We start from the raw sequence: 15,044 nt of genomic DNA, 5'->3' as shown, positions 1-15,044 counted from the left end.
CTATTAAATACCCGCCCCTTTTCAAAGACTTTCAAACACTTCCCGCGATCTGTACAGTACAGTACAACACCCACTGGGGTGTACAGTACTTGTGTGCAGCCGATGCGCAAGTGGCTGAGACGGCGGGAAGTCTCCACAGTGCCCCACGCTATGTTGTTTAGGCAGGCAGGCTAAAGCAAAGCTGGGGTGAGGTGTGACTGGCCCTGTGCGCTGCTGGTGGCGGAAGCGAGATCCTTGACCTTGACAGCTCTGCTGGAGGCGCACCCTGTGGAATGGTGGCCAAGATATAATGAATTCGCGTCGCCAGGACCCTGCGTTGGAAACGTTCAACAACAAGAGAGCTCAGAGCGAAGCCAAGATGGGCGCAGCTGGAGGCGAGGTATCCGTCGTTAGTAGAACGACACCGTAGGGTGAAACCGATGGAAGGGGAGGTTGGGGATGAATGTTGAGGAGAACTTGGCAGTGTAGTGTGTCTCTGTGCAGATCTACGTTCAGCGACTACTACTACGATAGTACTGTACACCAACGCCTTGCACTACGAGAACAACAGACGTTGGGCAGGATCGATTTGGCAGCTTGTAGTGGATGGGAGGGTTCTTCAGACGGCAGGATGCCCTACAGGTAAATTGTGGGCACCTAGTTCATAGTAACATCTGCATACTTTGGTAGCAGTAAGCGGCCCACTAAATAGCGCGTTATGCTTCATCGATCGATGGCAACTTTTTCGCTTGCACGCTGACAAGCCGGTTATGTTTTTTTTCGTCGGTTCATCTCATAGAATGAGAGCATAGAATCGTGGCTGCTATCCTGAATCCAGCTACGGGTAAATGTCTCCCGTTTCATTGAGGCCATCGCCGATCTCGAGTCCCGTCAGGCCTTTCGGCCCACTGCGGCTCCTACTCCGCGCTGCAGATCTTTCGCCCATCCACGAAGTCGAAGAGATCCATTTCGCCGACTGGGCAGACCGACTTCCGCGCCGTCACCGTGACGTGTTTTTCTCACAAATTGCCAACTTCCAAAGGTAAGTAATTTCAAATTTCGATATCACCGCCGCGGCGGGATCAAATAGCTCCGCCGATCTTTCATATATTTCTCCAATGTGTCCCACCTGTACAGTACCACTTGATCCCGACCTTGAAATTGTGTAAAAAGAATAAGTGGTACAAATGAAGTCATCGCTTGTAGCCTTTTGCTTCGGGTTGCTTGAAAGTTTTAGCGTAGTTTGACCCGGAGCCGTTAATTTGCGTCATTGTTCACTCTCGCCGTAACCAGGTGGACTGTGGAGTCTGGACTACTACTGTTGTGGATAATGGGCAGCCCCGGGACTCGGCAGCTATGGGACGTTGGGATACACAGATAGAGATCAGTTGGGTCTTTTGCACCGACTCCACCGAGAACCTGGGCAGAGAAAGTGAGGGGCCGTATATTTTAACTGTCACATGACCTTCCAATGTCCGAATCGCGTCCGAATGCGTCCGAATGGAGATCAATTGACACGCGTCGGTTTCGCGTTCCGCTTTTCGTCAGAGTACTGTACGTACTGTACCTTTCATATAGCATGCGAAGTTGCGAACAAGGGTTGTTGCGCACAATGGTGGAAAAAGGGGAAAATAAATAGAAGGAAGGCGATCGACTCGAGTTCAATATAGAGCTAAGGAAGGCGACGCCGGGCGGGACAGCAAATCATCGGTGTGTGGTGGTTGTGGGGCAACCACCTCAATTCCACTGGTGTCCGGTAACCCCCCGTCTTTGACCTTGATACGCCAATGAGCGACTCCTCAAACGCATTGGAACGGTGAACTCTCGCAATGGTTTGTGGGGTGCTGACTAGGTTCTTGAACGTAACTTCCACTAGGCGTCATACTTTTTCCATGTCGTTTTCTGCGCTTCGTTCGCCGGGTCTTCTCAACGTCCCGATAGAGACGGCTGCCGGCGGGGGCATTCACGAAGAAGAGAGCTTTGAACACCACGTCGACTTCGAACTACTAAACACGAAACCGCATGACTGCTGGCACGATGGACTTTCTGAGGATTCGCGTACAGCTGAGTTTCGACGCCCACATGCCAAACATTTGGAAGATAAAGCCATACCCTTGTACGTACGACGGATGTTCTGAGGAATACCTGGCTTCACACCTTTACGGACGAGTCTGTTATTCACACCCTGCTCCACGCATCACGCACGGGAATCGTCCGCATTTGACTGAATGTATACCACGCGGACGTGTGCCCAGGACCAGGGGCAGGATGCAATATGATTGTCTTTCTACTATCAATACGGCGACCAACTCAGTGCTATGTACAAATTACTACGAACATGACACATCTAATGTTCTGGAATCTACGCCGTCAAGGGGACGTGGAGGCTGAAGCCTCGGTAGATCCCGGCTCATTCGCGGCGGGTGGAGTTAGGAGCGAGCATGGCATTTCGGCGGGGTCGTAGTCGGGCCGTCGACGCGCTTGAAAAAGTCTTGACATCCGATTCCCGGCTCCTCGCAGATCTTGGTCATATCCCGATCGAGCGCGTAGTAATACCCGCCGATCACCGTGGTGTTGTTCTCCCCGACGGTGGTCTTGGCGACGAAAAAGTGCGGCATCCCCATGAGGTTCAGGCCAGAAAGCTGGATGGAATCGGGTGTCGCCCCGGGTAAAGGACCCTTCGCAGGGCCGTCGGGGAACCCCAACGTCGCGTACAGCGGGCTGTCGAGGAACTTGTGGCGCTCGCCGACGGCCGCTGTAAGGTTTCCGTGGGCGTCGTCGGTCACGACCAATTGACCCATAATCGGGGACTCGAACACGCCGGTGTAGACAGAGGCGGGGAGCGGAAGGGCGGGGAGCGGGGCCGGGATGGGGTTAGGGGGCAGGGATAGGCAGTCGTAGCTGGTGGAGTCGGTGAAACCCAGCACGGTGTCGAACGCGACGGCACAGGCGAGGTCGCGGAAACAGCCGTGGGGGCCATCGGCATTGGTTTGCACGGTGACCGCCAGGTTGGCCTCCGGGAGCACGCACAAGTTTGCGGTGTAACCGCTGTTATCGCCGCCGTGCGTGAAGAAGGTGTAGTTGCGCCACTGGGTTTTCCAGAAGCCGAATGTGTCTACAAAAGCGTCAGAGGGGCCAGACGGTAGAGGAGGCACGCCGGCGTTATGTCAGATGTTTTGCTCACACATGCATCGATAATCAAGGGAACAGATTCCTCCCCTCCCGAAACTTACAACTGACATCGGACGATATATTCCGACCACCCAACAATCCTACCGTCGCCAAAAGCTGTTGCAGTCCGTCAGGAACCTCGCCCTGTTTCTCGCGGAACGGCGCAAACACCTCCTTCGTAAGCGCCAACGGATCCGCCTCGCCCCGGAACGTCTTCAACAATGCGTGCGCATACTTCCCAAAATCCCTCGCAGTCGACGAAATAGCCCCCGCGGACTCCGCAGGAAGCACCGAATCCTCTATCGCGTCGGTTCCTGGGTCCAGCCCCGGGCTGCGGTTCGGTTTGGCGAGGAAATCGTCCAGCGTCGCCGTGGAGGCGTTCATCCCCAACGGCCCGAAAATGTCGCGGCGGATCATGGAGGCCCAGTCGCCGCCGTTGCCGTTCGCTTTGGCGGTGAGAAACCCCGCGAGGCCGTACATTATGTTGTTGTATTGGAAGGGCGTGTGGGTGCCGTTGTAGGGGAAGGACGGGGGGACGTGCTTGAGATGCTGGAGCAGTCGCTCGGTCGTGTTCCATGCTAGGATCACGGGGAAATCGCCGGCGACTCCCTAAATGAAAAAACCACCGTATCAGGTGCTCGAAAAACGTGGAGCCGTGCCAACGTGACCCCCGGCGGCCCATGGTTGCTCACCGTGCGATGCGCAAGAACGTCCGCGAGGGTCACTTTCTCGTTCGCCACCGGGTCCCAAAGCCCCAGATACTCCGGGTAGAAATCTCGCACGTAGTCGTTCAGGGGTTTATCGTAGTACAGCTTGCCCTGCGCAACGGCTTTGGCCGCGCCGAGGGCCGTAAACGACTGATCGGGACAAACCAGATGAATTTATTGAGTGGCTCTGCCCCGAAACAAGACAAAAGCCACTTTCGAAAGAAGTGTCCCCAGCACAGTACCTTAGTACACGACCCGATAAGAAACGACGTGTCAACGTCCACCGGCTGGGTCTGTTCCAAATCCTTATGCCCAAACGCGTGCAGCCAGGTCTTGTCACCGTGAACGACGGCGACGGAACCGCCGCGCACTCCCGCATTATGGCGCACGGTTTCGAGGCGAGAGATTAGGAGGTCATGCCACGGTGCATCGTCGTTGTGGTTGACGACCGGGAGAGCGAAGGCCGTTGATGAGAAGGCGGCGAGGGTTATGAGCTTGATGACGTGCATTGTTTCTGGGGGGCTTCGTTGTCGGAGTTTGAAAACCTGGGGTGGAAGAAGGTTCTGTGAACGGGAGACGGCTTTTTATCTGCCGTGATTTGGTTCGGGAGCCGGCCAATTTGCGGACTCGAACATGTTTGAACGGTGCGGCGAGACGCCGAGAGATATTTTGCGTTGCCCATTCCGTGTCATCTCATTTGCCCGCGTTGGTGGTTGATGCGAAGGGAGATGTACTGCACAGTACATACACCAGCCTGTCCTCTCTCCAGTCTATAATATGAATACATTCGAGTTTGCTCCGACAGTCGGAGCCCAACAACCTACACAAATTACGCGGCCGCGCGAACACAAAGCCGCTTCCTTCACTAAAGTTGCAAAAGACACACCGACGATCGAGTTTATCAACGCCCAACAAAGTCATATGGCCGGCGCCTGGCGTTGGAGTTGTGTGGGCTGATAAGGATCTTGCAAATGACAGAAATTCGACAGCGCGTCGCTACGTATGCAGTACAATCGGAAATCTCCACTTACTGCAGTCATACAGGCCGACTTGGAAGATGATCGCCGGGTGCTCGTCTGGCTCATATCGAGGGAAGCTGATGGGTCGCAGGGTCAAGCCTCAAATCGAGTCCCACTAGACCCACTTGACATGTCGGTCGGGATCCCTCCCGGCGTATCTATTTTCACAATAACCGCGCCGTAGGAATAACCGTTTTCGTTGGTGATACAAGGTTGGCACCTTTTTGTGTTCTGAGAAATACGTCTAGCGAATGAAGTCCTGTGTTTAGGTATACGGGGGCGGCAGCGGATAGCATGCATCATTGCTTCTCCGTCCGAACGGCGATTGATGCATTTCGACAATATGGGAAGTGGGGGCTCCGCGTTCCTCCAAGTTTTTGCATCGCAGAATCCAAGCAACCAACACTTCAGGAGTGCGCTGTAGAACATCCAGAGCATGAACGCCTTGCTCATCACCTGTAGTGGGATATGGCACTTCCGAATTTGGGGCCGAACCACTCTCTGATCTCTTGATGGGGTTGGGGTGATGGTTTTCGCTGTAGGTCCTGCGATGTTATGTAAAAAAAATAAGGAAAAACATGGCTTCATGTATTCAGCAATAATACAAGAATCTGCTGTTCAATTTTACATTTAATTATGAATTGGTGGAGACTCTCCTTCCACGGGTCTGCGTCAAAACTATACTTGGGAGGGATGGGCAGCGATGTTCAGGCCTTTTTGGTAAATGGTGCAAAACATTTGAGGTTGATATTTGGAAACATTGCTGACCCACAGGCATCATATATTGAGTGCTCAGAGGTACATTCTTCTGACCATTTTACTGCCCTCACAACGTCTAGTATCTAATTTTCGATCAACGTATGTTCTCCCATAGGCGAAGCATGAGTTTGTCACTTTGAGCAGCTGGATTTGTAATGTCAGAGGAAACTTGGACGGTAATGGGCCCTTCCGAGAGGGCTGAAAATGATGTATTGGAGTGAAGAAACAAGTAAGAATTCCTTTGCAGCGGCCGCTCAACTGACAGCCTTATATATGGGCTGCAATGGGGCTTGCGTGGCTCCAATGAGGCTTGGAGTCTTAGGTATCACCGAGAGCTTGGGTGGCCAGCCCGAGTCTCGGATCATGTAGAAGTAAAGAAGTATAATAACAAAATACAAGTGAAGATGAGATATCCCCGACAGGATTTGCCTAGTAGCACCTATCACCGATTAAGATTGTCAAACGCAACTACCATTCATGAAAAAGGAACCTATGGAACCGCCACTTGCCGTCAAAACAGAACTCAGTATGGCTCCAGACACATCGTCAACGCAATAGGCCGGCGTCGGAGGTTCCACCATCACCCAAAAGAAAGAGTCACTTTTGGCACCATCCATCTGAGGTGGGTGCGCTGGCCTTACGTTGTAGTAGTGCGCTTCAAACTGCGCATGAAATGGATAATATTTCAACGTCAATTACACGCCCAGAATTCCCGACGAACAAATGAACTCACTTTTATATCACAACGTTAAATACCGTCAAAACTTTCAGTAATAAATCGACTTACTCGCGTTTCCGACACTCCGACGATTACCAAATACAACTACCTTTACCAAAACCTTGCTTCACAACGACGTTTTGTCCTCGGATACGACTGACATGCGAAAAATGTAGGCGTAGGAGAGGATCTCACACATGAAAGCACCCCCGACCCGACTCTCAACCAACCAGAAGCTCCCACAACGCCCGAAACGCTGAAGAAATCACCTGCGAAACGAGAAAACCAATTTCCGGTGGCCGTATACGCCGAACGTTGTAGAAAACCCCGAGAAAAGATTAGCGATAAGACTGTATCAGCGCCAAAATTGCGAATGTAAAAAGGAAAAACTATGTAGACCGCCGCAAGAAAAGAGAAAAAGACCCTGACGTAGCTAAATCCTCTAGAGACGACTAGTACAGAGTTTGGACATCGACAAAATCCCGTAGCCTAGAAAAGTCCGTATAAAAACCCGCCTGTTTCCCCAGACCTTTGTACGAGACGCAGGACACAGATCCCGATCAACAACAGAGCTTTCTACTTCTCTACTCCCGACGACTTCTTTCAGTTTCTGATAGACTTTCAAGGCGCGCTCATAGACCCGGAGAGCTTAGACAAGACGACCCCGAGTGTCGCGACTTGTACTTTGCTGATGTCGCCGAGGACTTGATAGTTCAGGAATCTTGTAAGAAGAGCTGAGAGTGAGACTGGATAACCCCGTTGTTTTGTTTTGTAGTCAAACCCGCAGATATTCCGATTCCGTATTTTGTACCCGTGCCCGTAATTCCTGACCCCGTATTAGAAGAAGGACTCCTTTCAAAGCACCTGGATATTAAGATGGCAAGACGACGCTCTCGCTTGAGATCTCTTCTTGTGCTATTGAGAGACCGGCAGCTTATTTTTCCCGACACCCGACCGTAAACCCGTATTCGACAGACCCTCGCTTCTGCCGGCCACCACCACAACGTCAGGCGTCAAAGCGTATAGTCATCAACAATTGTGCGTTAGATAGCGCCTACACACTCCGACCGAGAGGAGGCGGATTCCACAAGTTTTGTAGCATAATCATCGATAATGTTTTCCCGTGATCGCGGGGTCACCTCTGAGGAGCCTTCCTTTTTCCTTTTTGAACCTGGTTCCCTTTTAATCCCAGTAGATTGGTTGCCCGCCCGGCGTCCCGTGGTGTAGTGAAGGCATCCCCTGGCTCCTACCGAACAGCGCTTGCTTCGGCTTTCAGGTTTTTGCTCTTTTTCTTTTTCTTACTCGCACTCAGATAGGCTGCCATGGGATCCTTTGGCTTCTGAATGACCTTCGAGGTGCTAGCGACTTTGCGCAGCCTACGTTCTTCTTCGTCGTCGGAGTCGGCTTCTCCTGCTTTTAGGGTATGAGGAACGCAGAACCCCATCCAACCCATCAGTGGCCACGAGACCGACCTTTCTTCGTGGCTTTCTCCACAGCCAGGTCTCCTCCCTCAGGCACCGGTTGCCCGTCTATCGCCAGTGCGTGAGGTGTACCGATTAGTTTTCTCTTCAACTGAGCATTGCGAGTCGACTGTGCCGGGTCAGCTGCATACAGGGCTTGCGGCCTGTTTGAATGCCAATTCTGGTCAGCTATGTGCTTTGCTCGTAGTGAAAAGCCGCCCTGGCACACCCACCGTTTTGTCTCGCCGTGGTGTTTTTTCTTCTCGTGCGCAGGTTCTTTTGGAAGCCAGCCGGAGACGAGCTTGCGGACCAAGCCTACGGACACCTCCGCTTTTGCCCGTATGTCGTCGAGATCCTCGCTCATCTTTCTGGGAGTTTCCGCGCGAAGGGATGTCCGAAACGGGCTGACGGGAGGACGGGAGGACGAGACGGTTGTTGCGCTTGTGGGGGATTGGCGGTGGCGTTGCCGATTGTGGGGAGGGCGGGGTTGCCGGGGGTGGGTGCTACGAGTGCGGGGAGATGGCGAGGGGGCGGTGGTGGGGGGGTTGCTAAACTGGGCGTAGCCTTGCTACGTAGTGCTGGTCGCGATGTTGTTGGCTTTGTTGGTGCTTGTCGGTGTGTTGACTACCTGGCGCGTTCGGGATCACCTCGAAAAACGGCGACGGAAGCGAGCCGCGGATCCGAGGAGGGTGGAGGAAGGTGGCGATTCTGGGGCTGGGAATGCTGCGGTCGCTTGGGGTGGGACGGTGGACGGCGACATGGAGGGGACGGCGGGACGGCAGCTCTAACACTTCCGCGCGTCGTATCGGCTGTCGGCACAGGTCGCGTCTTCTTGAGGTAATGGCATTGCATACAGTGTGATGTTTGAGATTCAATGGGTGTATATCAGAGATATAGGGAACAGGTGGTCTGGTGTTCCAAATGTATTGTCACAGCCAGCTTACACTGAAACTTATTCTTCCTGTGACGTTACTTACCTTTCTATGCTGCATTGCAAGGTATGGCGACTACGGAAGGTATGCGAAAGCAAGGATGAATTGGTGATGTGGTGAAGAAATGGATCGAGAACATGACCCAACATATACGCCGACTCTCGAGGAAAGAAACCAAGCTTTCGAAATCCCAGCTAATCTATTAGTCCTCACTCGCCGATGTCTCCGTAAGTGTCACCGGGTCCCCGCGAAGGGGCTACCGACCCTAATTTGTGGGCGACAAACTCCAACAGGAAGTGCGTGAGGGCTTCAAATCCGTGCTTCTCCGTTTCGACGCCGTCGAGGGCGTGGCCGTTGTCCGGGAACATCATCGCCCTGTAATAACAATCAATGAATCAACAAAACACAATCCAAAAAGCAACCCCAAGCAACCCCCCCCCCCCCCCCCCCCTCCCCTCCTCAACCACAACCTACCTAACATCAACCCCCCTCCCCTTGAGATAATAATACCAGTTTAACCCCTCGTAGTTGGGAACACGCCGGTCATCGCTTCCCAGCATGACAAGCGAGGGCGTCTTGACGGCGGCCGCGACGGAGAACGGGGATGCTTTCCAAAGGGATGCATAGATCTCGGGGGTCACGAGGGGGGGTTGGGTGAGGTCGTATTCGATTCCCTGAGGAGAAAGGAGGTGGGGTGAGATTGGGTTGGGATGAGGAATGAGCACGGATTTACTTACCGCTTCCGCGAGCGACCAATCGGGGATATCCGACTGCGCGAGGTTAGATCCCATGTTGATGACCGGGTTACGGAGCACCGCGGCCTTATAGTAGTCCGGGTACTTGCCCACCAGCCAAGCGGTGAGGAACCCGCCATGGGATCCACCCCAAAGGGCCACGCGGTCCGGATCCACTTCCCCTGACTTGCGAACCTCCTCCGCAACATACTGCGTGTCCTCCACATCAAGATCGCCGACCCTCCCAATCAAACTCTCAATCCCCCCTTTCCCGAACCCCGTGGATCCACGGTAGTTGACCATCAACAGCGCGAACCCGACGCGGGTGAGGAGGTAATTGTAGAGGTAAAACTCGGTCGCGAAGGAGCCGTGCGGGCCGCCGTGGGGGAAGACGAGGAGCGGGGGTTTGGTGCCTTTTACGAGGGTTTTGGGTTGGGGTGAGATTGGGGTGACGAGGATGGCTTCGAGGATGGAGGAGCGGTCGGGGAAGGTAAGGGTGCGCCATTTGATGGGTGGGGGGGCGGGGGAAGGGGCGTGTATGGAGTGGAAAGCGATGGATGCTGAGTCGGAGGTCAGTTTTAGGACTCCGACGTGCTGGGGTTGTAGTAAACTCATTAGCGAGGCCGGGGTACGCCCTTTTTGGCACTCAGTTTACTCACCACTACTTGCGGCACCCCTGGTTCACTGCGAATCGCAGCCACCCAAGTACCATGAACTCCAATCGCTCTCCAAGACCCAGTTTCGACCTTGGGGCACAGATCCACAACCTTCCCACTGGCCACATTGATTGCAGCAATAGTAACCCGGCTCCTCCATGTGTTCGTAACGACAATCCAGCGGGCGTCGCCGGTTTCCACTATGCCATTGATGGGGATACGGTCAATGAACAGACCAGGGAAATCTGATGGTCCAGGTGTCTCGACGTAAGGTAGAACGCTCTTGATTTCCGCTTTGCCGCCCAAGGAGATGGAAGAGATCTTGCCGCAGGTGAAGTGAGGGCCGCCGATGGGGTTGGAAATAAAGTAGAGCGTTTCCTTTTTGGCATCTAGACGTGGAGACCTTGATGCCTCGTTCGGGTCCGTTAGCAGCTTTAGACCGTTTCCTTCGAGGTCCGATTGGTAGATTCCGCTCCTGTGGTCGAAACGGGGTTGCTAAGAGTCACGACGACCATGCAGGATCCCTTCCATGAACAACTTACACTCGGTTGGGGCAGAATAGAATTCCGTACTGACGAGGGTTGGTCCTGACACCCCAAAAGATCAAACTCTCATCCTTGGGACCAAACTGCACGGCCCCGACAGCGAGATCATCGAATTCCTTGAGGACCCTAATTTCCTCCGACTCCAGATCGCAGATCACAATGGATGGCGCACCCTTTTTGTTGAACTTTTCGCCCCAATCCGGTCGGAAAACGAACTTTTCGGGACCTTTCTCGTCCGGGAGCTTGCGTTCGGCGACGTAGGCGACTTTCTCCTCGTCGCTCGACAATACGATGGAGCCAAACCAGTCTATCAGGGGCAACGACGTTAGGGCCAATTCCACATACATCTTCGAACAGACGGGATGATCAAACGTACCATCCTCGTAGAAAGCCTTGTGAGACTCTGTCACTTCGATGCTCTTGACAATGCGGCCCGAGCTCCAAACCTATATAGCATTGTATGCGCGTTGGACGGGCACTCAATTTTGACAACACCTTGACCCGTCGCACGATACCCACCTCAACGAAGAACCGCTTCCCCTTCTCCTTATCATCCACAGTCTTCAGCTGAACCCACCGCTTCCCATCCCTAAATTGCACCAGCAACCCCGCGCCATCCGACACCTCCGAAGTGAAAGGCTCGGCCAACACCTCCTTCCCTTCCTCCGCGACGGTGATCTCCGAGACAAGCTTCCTACGCGTGTTGCGGTTCAAGTCTCGCACGGTGCCGGAAACGACGACGCGGGCGGTGCCGGGCTTGGTGGAGGGGAAGATGAGGGCGGAGGAGAAGGAGGGGAGGGTGGCTATGGAGCTGTAGAGTTTGGCGACGGCCGAGGGCTCCTTCTTTGGTTTGTCTTCTGAGCCAGAGGTCATCTTGAGACGTGGGCGGTCAACGGTGAAGCGGTAACTACGTCCTACAGAGCTGGTGTATCGCTGCTGGCACAAAAGTCTGTCAGAATTGGAGTCCTTCCGCGATGAGCGTTTTGCGGGGGAGTGTTGGGTAGCGGCAGGATGGACAGGATGGACAGGATGTCACACTCGATGTCACACCTCGCCGACAACCGCCACGTCCGCCGTCACACCGCGGGGCCTTCCACCGCAAACTCCGGTTATCCGGCACAGGCCTTCGAAGATCACAAGGGACGGCCGTGCGTTCGTTCTTCAAGGCTTGCAACATCCTGACCGGCCCAAGAGCATACTCCTGTGATACTCCAAGAGCAACATGGCCAAACCACGCACCGCCGCCGTCGCCCAGTCGAAAGCAAACCGTAAGCGTATGCGACGGCTACTATAATGTTGTCCTACTCCCGCTGAACCCCAATTTCTTCCAGCGCTGACAACGGCCTACCTCGTCCTCTACAACCTGGTCTCCGCCGGCGGGTGGGCATACGTCTTCTACAAGCTGGTCACGCAGCTCGTCGCCGATAATGGAGACTTCACCCGCGTGTACCGCGCTGCGGGCGAGGAAGTCACCATCGTGCAGACGCTGGCGCTTTTGGAGGTATGGGGCTGAGGCGGGGGGTGTTGGCGATATGTTGGAAGTGGCGTTCCGCTGATGCCCCCCTCTCATTGCTAGATCGTCCATGCAGCTCTTGGTAGGCATCATCAGCAACGCGAGACATGTTTGGGATGGGGCTGACGGAAATGGACAGGTTTGGTGAAAGCCCCCGTTGGCACAACGACGATACAGGTCTTCTCCCGGCTGTTGCTGGTGCACGGTGTACTCAGCCTCGTGAAGCTTCCCGAGGTGTGTGTCGACCATCCGCTCTTCCATTGGACATGTTCGAAACTTTTACACATGTGCTCACACTCGGACGGGCAGATCCGTAACCACTGGGCAGTCTCCAGCATGTTTGGCGCATGGGCCGTTGCCGATTTCGTCCGCTACATATACTACGTGTTCAACCTGGCCGGCAGCGTCCCTGCGATCGTCCAGTGGGCCAGGTACACCAACAACCTACCCCTTCATTAGTCCATCAGCTGACAACTAACTTACGCCGCGCATCATTTTCGACAGATACACGTTCTTCTTCGTCCTCTACCCCGTCGGCGCCGGCTCAGAATGGATCCTGTTGATCAAATCCCTTCCGCACGTCAAGGCCATCGATGAACGGATCTACTATCTTTACATCGCTATTGCGTGTATCTACCCCCCAGGTAGGGAGCCATTGCACCACGAGTCCATGTGGCCAATACTGACACTTGGTGATCATGGCAGGACTTTACACCATGTACACGTATATGATGGCCCAGCGCCGGAAGTACATGCGTGGGACTGCCGCGGGAGAGGCTAAGAAGGTCCGATGATGGGCTACTGGGTGTATGGCTCCTCGGCCGAATGGGATGAGATGCGGCGTGAACATCAAGGCGAGGTTTCGGACTTCAAGCAACAAACGGCGAGACTGGAGACGAACGGTGGCGGAGAAGGCGACAGGCGGAACAGAAGGACCAGCAAGCAAAACTGAATCCTCAAAAGCTTCCAACTTGCATGCTAGATACATAGAGATGCCTAGTGCGAGCTAGAAAAACTGAATTAGCCATCTGCGCTGAGTAGTTGGGGGATGATATTCCTAATACATTGTGTGGCATAAATTTGTTTGCGGCATGGGAGAAGGTGTTGAGGGCGGCACCTGCGAGGACCTCCATATGGGGGACACATACGAAGGAGGTGGAGGCTTATCCATGTATCAGCTATGAAAGCGCGATGGGAGGATCTTGTTTGTGCCGAGCTCAGTAAGCACAACCTTCTCGTCATCCATTGAATTCATGAACTACGTTCCTCGTCCAGAGCATAATCCGAGCAACCAACACTTCAGGAGTGCGCTGTAGAACATCCAGACCATGAACGCCTCGCTCATCACCTGTAGTGGGATATGCCACTTCCGAATTCGGGGCCGAACCACTCTCTGATCTCTTGATGGCATTGGGGCGATGGTTTTCACTGTAGGTCCTGCGATGTGATGAAAAAAAAAAAACCTGGAAAAACATGGCTTCATGTATTCAGGAATAATACAAGAATCTGCTGTTCAATTGTACGTTTACTTATGAGTCGGTGGAGACTCTCCTTCCACAGGTCCGTGCCAAAACTACACTTGGGAGGGATGGGCAGCGACGTTCAGGCCTTTTTGGTAAATGGTGAGGATTGCAATGAATGAAATTACGGGTATCCCGTCGAGTGTATGTGCGCGAATGAATTGCTGGGTATCCGTCGTACCTACGTATGTACGCCGAGGACATACCTCCAAGCCGCGGCGTGCCCGAAACCTGAGTGACATCCCCCATTCCTACTACATAAACCTACAATACCCCAACCCCCTACGGCTCCTTCTTCTTATTCAACCGATGCACACTTCCCACATCCCTCTTCCCCTCCCTCCTAATCCCCAAATCCCTCAACCTCCCATCCGTCAACCGATACACCCACCCATGAATCTCGACCTTCTGCCCCCTCGCCCACGCATTCTGCACCACGGGCGAATGCGCAACTACATCCACGCTCCGTTCCACGTTCATCTCCACCATCCGATCTAAACGATCTTCTTTGGAGAGATGGCGGAGGGTGGATTCGTTGGCGGAATACATGTCCTTGACGACCTGGATCCAGTGGTCGACCAACCCAAACTGCGTGTGGGATAACGCCGCGGCTACACCCCCACACCCGTAATGCCCGCACACGACGATATGCGTTACCTTCAGCACGTCGACGGCGTACTGGATGACCGAGAGTGCGTTGAGGTCGGAGGAGTGGAGGATGTTGCCGATGTTGCGGTGCACGAAGACGTCGCCAGGGAGGAGTTTGAGCAGTTGGTTGGCGGGCACGCGCGAGTCGGAGCAGCCGATCCAGAGGAGTTCGGGGGATTGTTGTTGGGCGAGGTCGGTGAAGAAGGTTGGGCGCTCGAGGGCTATTGCTTCGGCCCCTGTATAACCCATCAAACCATGAGAAATCATCAAACCATCATCAGCCCATCAACTCATCAACCAAACTACCATCCATCTTCATCAACGACCCATCAACAAACAATACATGTACGATTAGGGTAGTCTTGCGCCTTTGGCGCAATGTGGTGCTCGCTTCGGTCGCGGGCCTCGAGCATCTCTTCGCTTCGCTCAATCCCTCCTCCGCTCCTAACTCTTCCACCCATTCTCATCAATCATTCCCAGCCTCAAACTCAACTCACACTCCTTATTATTCTCGAGCAATTTCTCAATCGACAGAGGCCGTTCAGCGGGATAAGCTTCGGCAGATGGTGGCGGCTTCATACCGCACTCCTTCTCTTCCTTTCGTTGAGCCTGCTGGTGGTTATTTCGCGGCGTCGAGGTGAAGCGGCGGAGTGATGGCATCCATGGTGGTGATTGTGTTGAAG

General features: G+C 53.9%; 4 protein-coding genes across 4 annotated transcripts; 1 reads left to right on the top strand and 3 right to left on the bottom strand.

Moving 5' to 3' along the window:
* Positions 1-2,294: 2,294 nt before the first annotated feature.
* EV422DRAFT_621647 (beta-lactamase/transpeptidase-like protein) lies at positions 2,295-4,835 on the bottom strand. Its single transcript, XM_053074144.1, has 4 exons — positions 4,100-4,835; positions 3,843-4,007; positions 3,213-3,759; positions 2,295-3,094 (listed from the first exon to the last, which is right to left on the bottom strand). The coding sequence occupies exons 1-4, from the start codon at positions 4,364-4,366 to the stop codon at positions 2,409-2,411; spliced, it is 1,665 nt and encodes a 554-aa protein (XP_052923773.1). The 5' UTR covers positions 4,367-4,835; the 3' UTR covers positions 2,295-2,408.
* A 3,974-nt stretch (positions 4,836-8,809) lies between these two features.
* EV422DRAFT_166739 (Alpha/Beta hydrolase protein) lies at positions 8,810-11,713 on the bottom strand. The gene is made up of 7 exons (XM_053065053.1): positions 11,200-11,713; positions 11,057-11,126; positions 10,678-10,987; positions 10,139-10,610; positions 9,483-10,073; positions 9,220-9,419; positions 8,810-9,120 (listed from the first exon to the last, which is right to left on the bottom strand). Exons 1-7 carry the CDS (start codon positions 11,551-11,553, stop codon positions 8,955-8,957), a joined length of 2,163 nt encoding a protein of 720 aa, XP_052923772.1. The 5' UTR covers positions 11,554-11,713; the 3' UTR covers positions 8,810-8,954.
* Positions 11,714-11,902: 189 nt separating this feature from the next.
* On the top strand, positions 11,903-13,340 carry EV422DRAFT_621644 (Ptplb-like protein; the record flags this gene model as incomplete). The annotated part of the gene is made up of 7 exons (XM_053074143.1): positions 11,903-11,948; positions 12,012-12,181; positions 12,257-12,275; positions 12,333-12,427; positions 12,503-12,624; positions 12,698-12,837; positions 12,899-13,340. The coding sequence occupies 7 exons, from the start codon at positions 11,903-11,905 to the stop codon at positions 12,985-12,987; spliced, it is 681 nt and encodes a 226-aa protein (XP_052923771.1). The 3' UTR covers positions 12,988-13,340.
* Positions 13,341-13,995: 655 nt separating this feature from the next.
* On the bottom strand, positions 13,996-14,940 carry EV422DRAFT_498612 (carbonic anhydrase; the record flags this gene model as incomplete). The annotated part of the gene is made up of 2 exons (XM_053068029.1): positions 13,996-14,597; positions 14,859-14,940. 2 exons carry the CDS (start codon positions 14,938-14,940, stop codon positions 13,996-13,998), a joined length of 684 nt encoding a protein of 227 aa, XP_052923770.1.
* Between the last annotated feature and the right edge of the window lie 104 nt (positions 14,941-15,044).

The sequence above is a fragment of the Fimicolochytrium jonesii genome (genome assembly GCF_025526975.1).
Source record: "Fimicolochytrium jonesii strain JEL569 chromosome Unknown EV422scaffold_20, whole genome shotgun sequence".
Lineage (NCBI taxonomy): Eukaryota > Fungi > Chytridiomycota > Chytridiomycetes > Spizellomycetales > Powellomycetaceae > Fimicolochytrium > Fimicolochytrium jonesii.
This window is presented reverse-complemented; position numbering and strand designations above follow the sequence as displayed.

Excerpts from the sequence above, each read along its gene's own strand:
- EV422DRAFT_166739 (XM_053065053.1), bottom strand. The coding sequence starts at position 11,553 with ATGACCTCTGGCTCAGAAGACAAACCAAAGAAGGAGCCCTCGGCCGTC. Across the intron at positions 9,420-9,482 it reads ATTGGTCGCTCGCGGAAGCG|GGAATCGAATACGACCTCAC; the intron begins GTAAGTAAATCC and ends CTTTCTCCTCAG. Across the intron at positions 9,121-9,219 it reads GGGAGGGGGGTTGATGTTAG|GGCGATGATGTTCCCGGACA; the intron begins GTAGGTTGTGGT and ends TTGTTATTACAG.
- EV422DRAFT_621647 (XM_053074144.1), bottom strand. The coding sequence starts at position 4,366 with ATGCACGTCATCAAGCTCATAACCCTCGCCGCCTTCTCATCAACGGCC. Across the intron at positions 4,008-4,099 it reads TTATCGGGTCGTGTACTAAG|TCGTTTACGGCCCTCGGCGC; the intron begins GTACTGTGCTGG and ends TGTCCCGATCAG. Across the intron at positions 3,095-3,212 it reads TATATCGTCCGATGTCAGTT|ACACATTCGGCTTCTGGAAA; the intron begins GTAAGTTTCGGG and ends ACGCTTTTGTAG.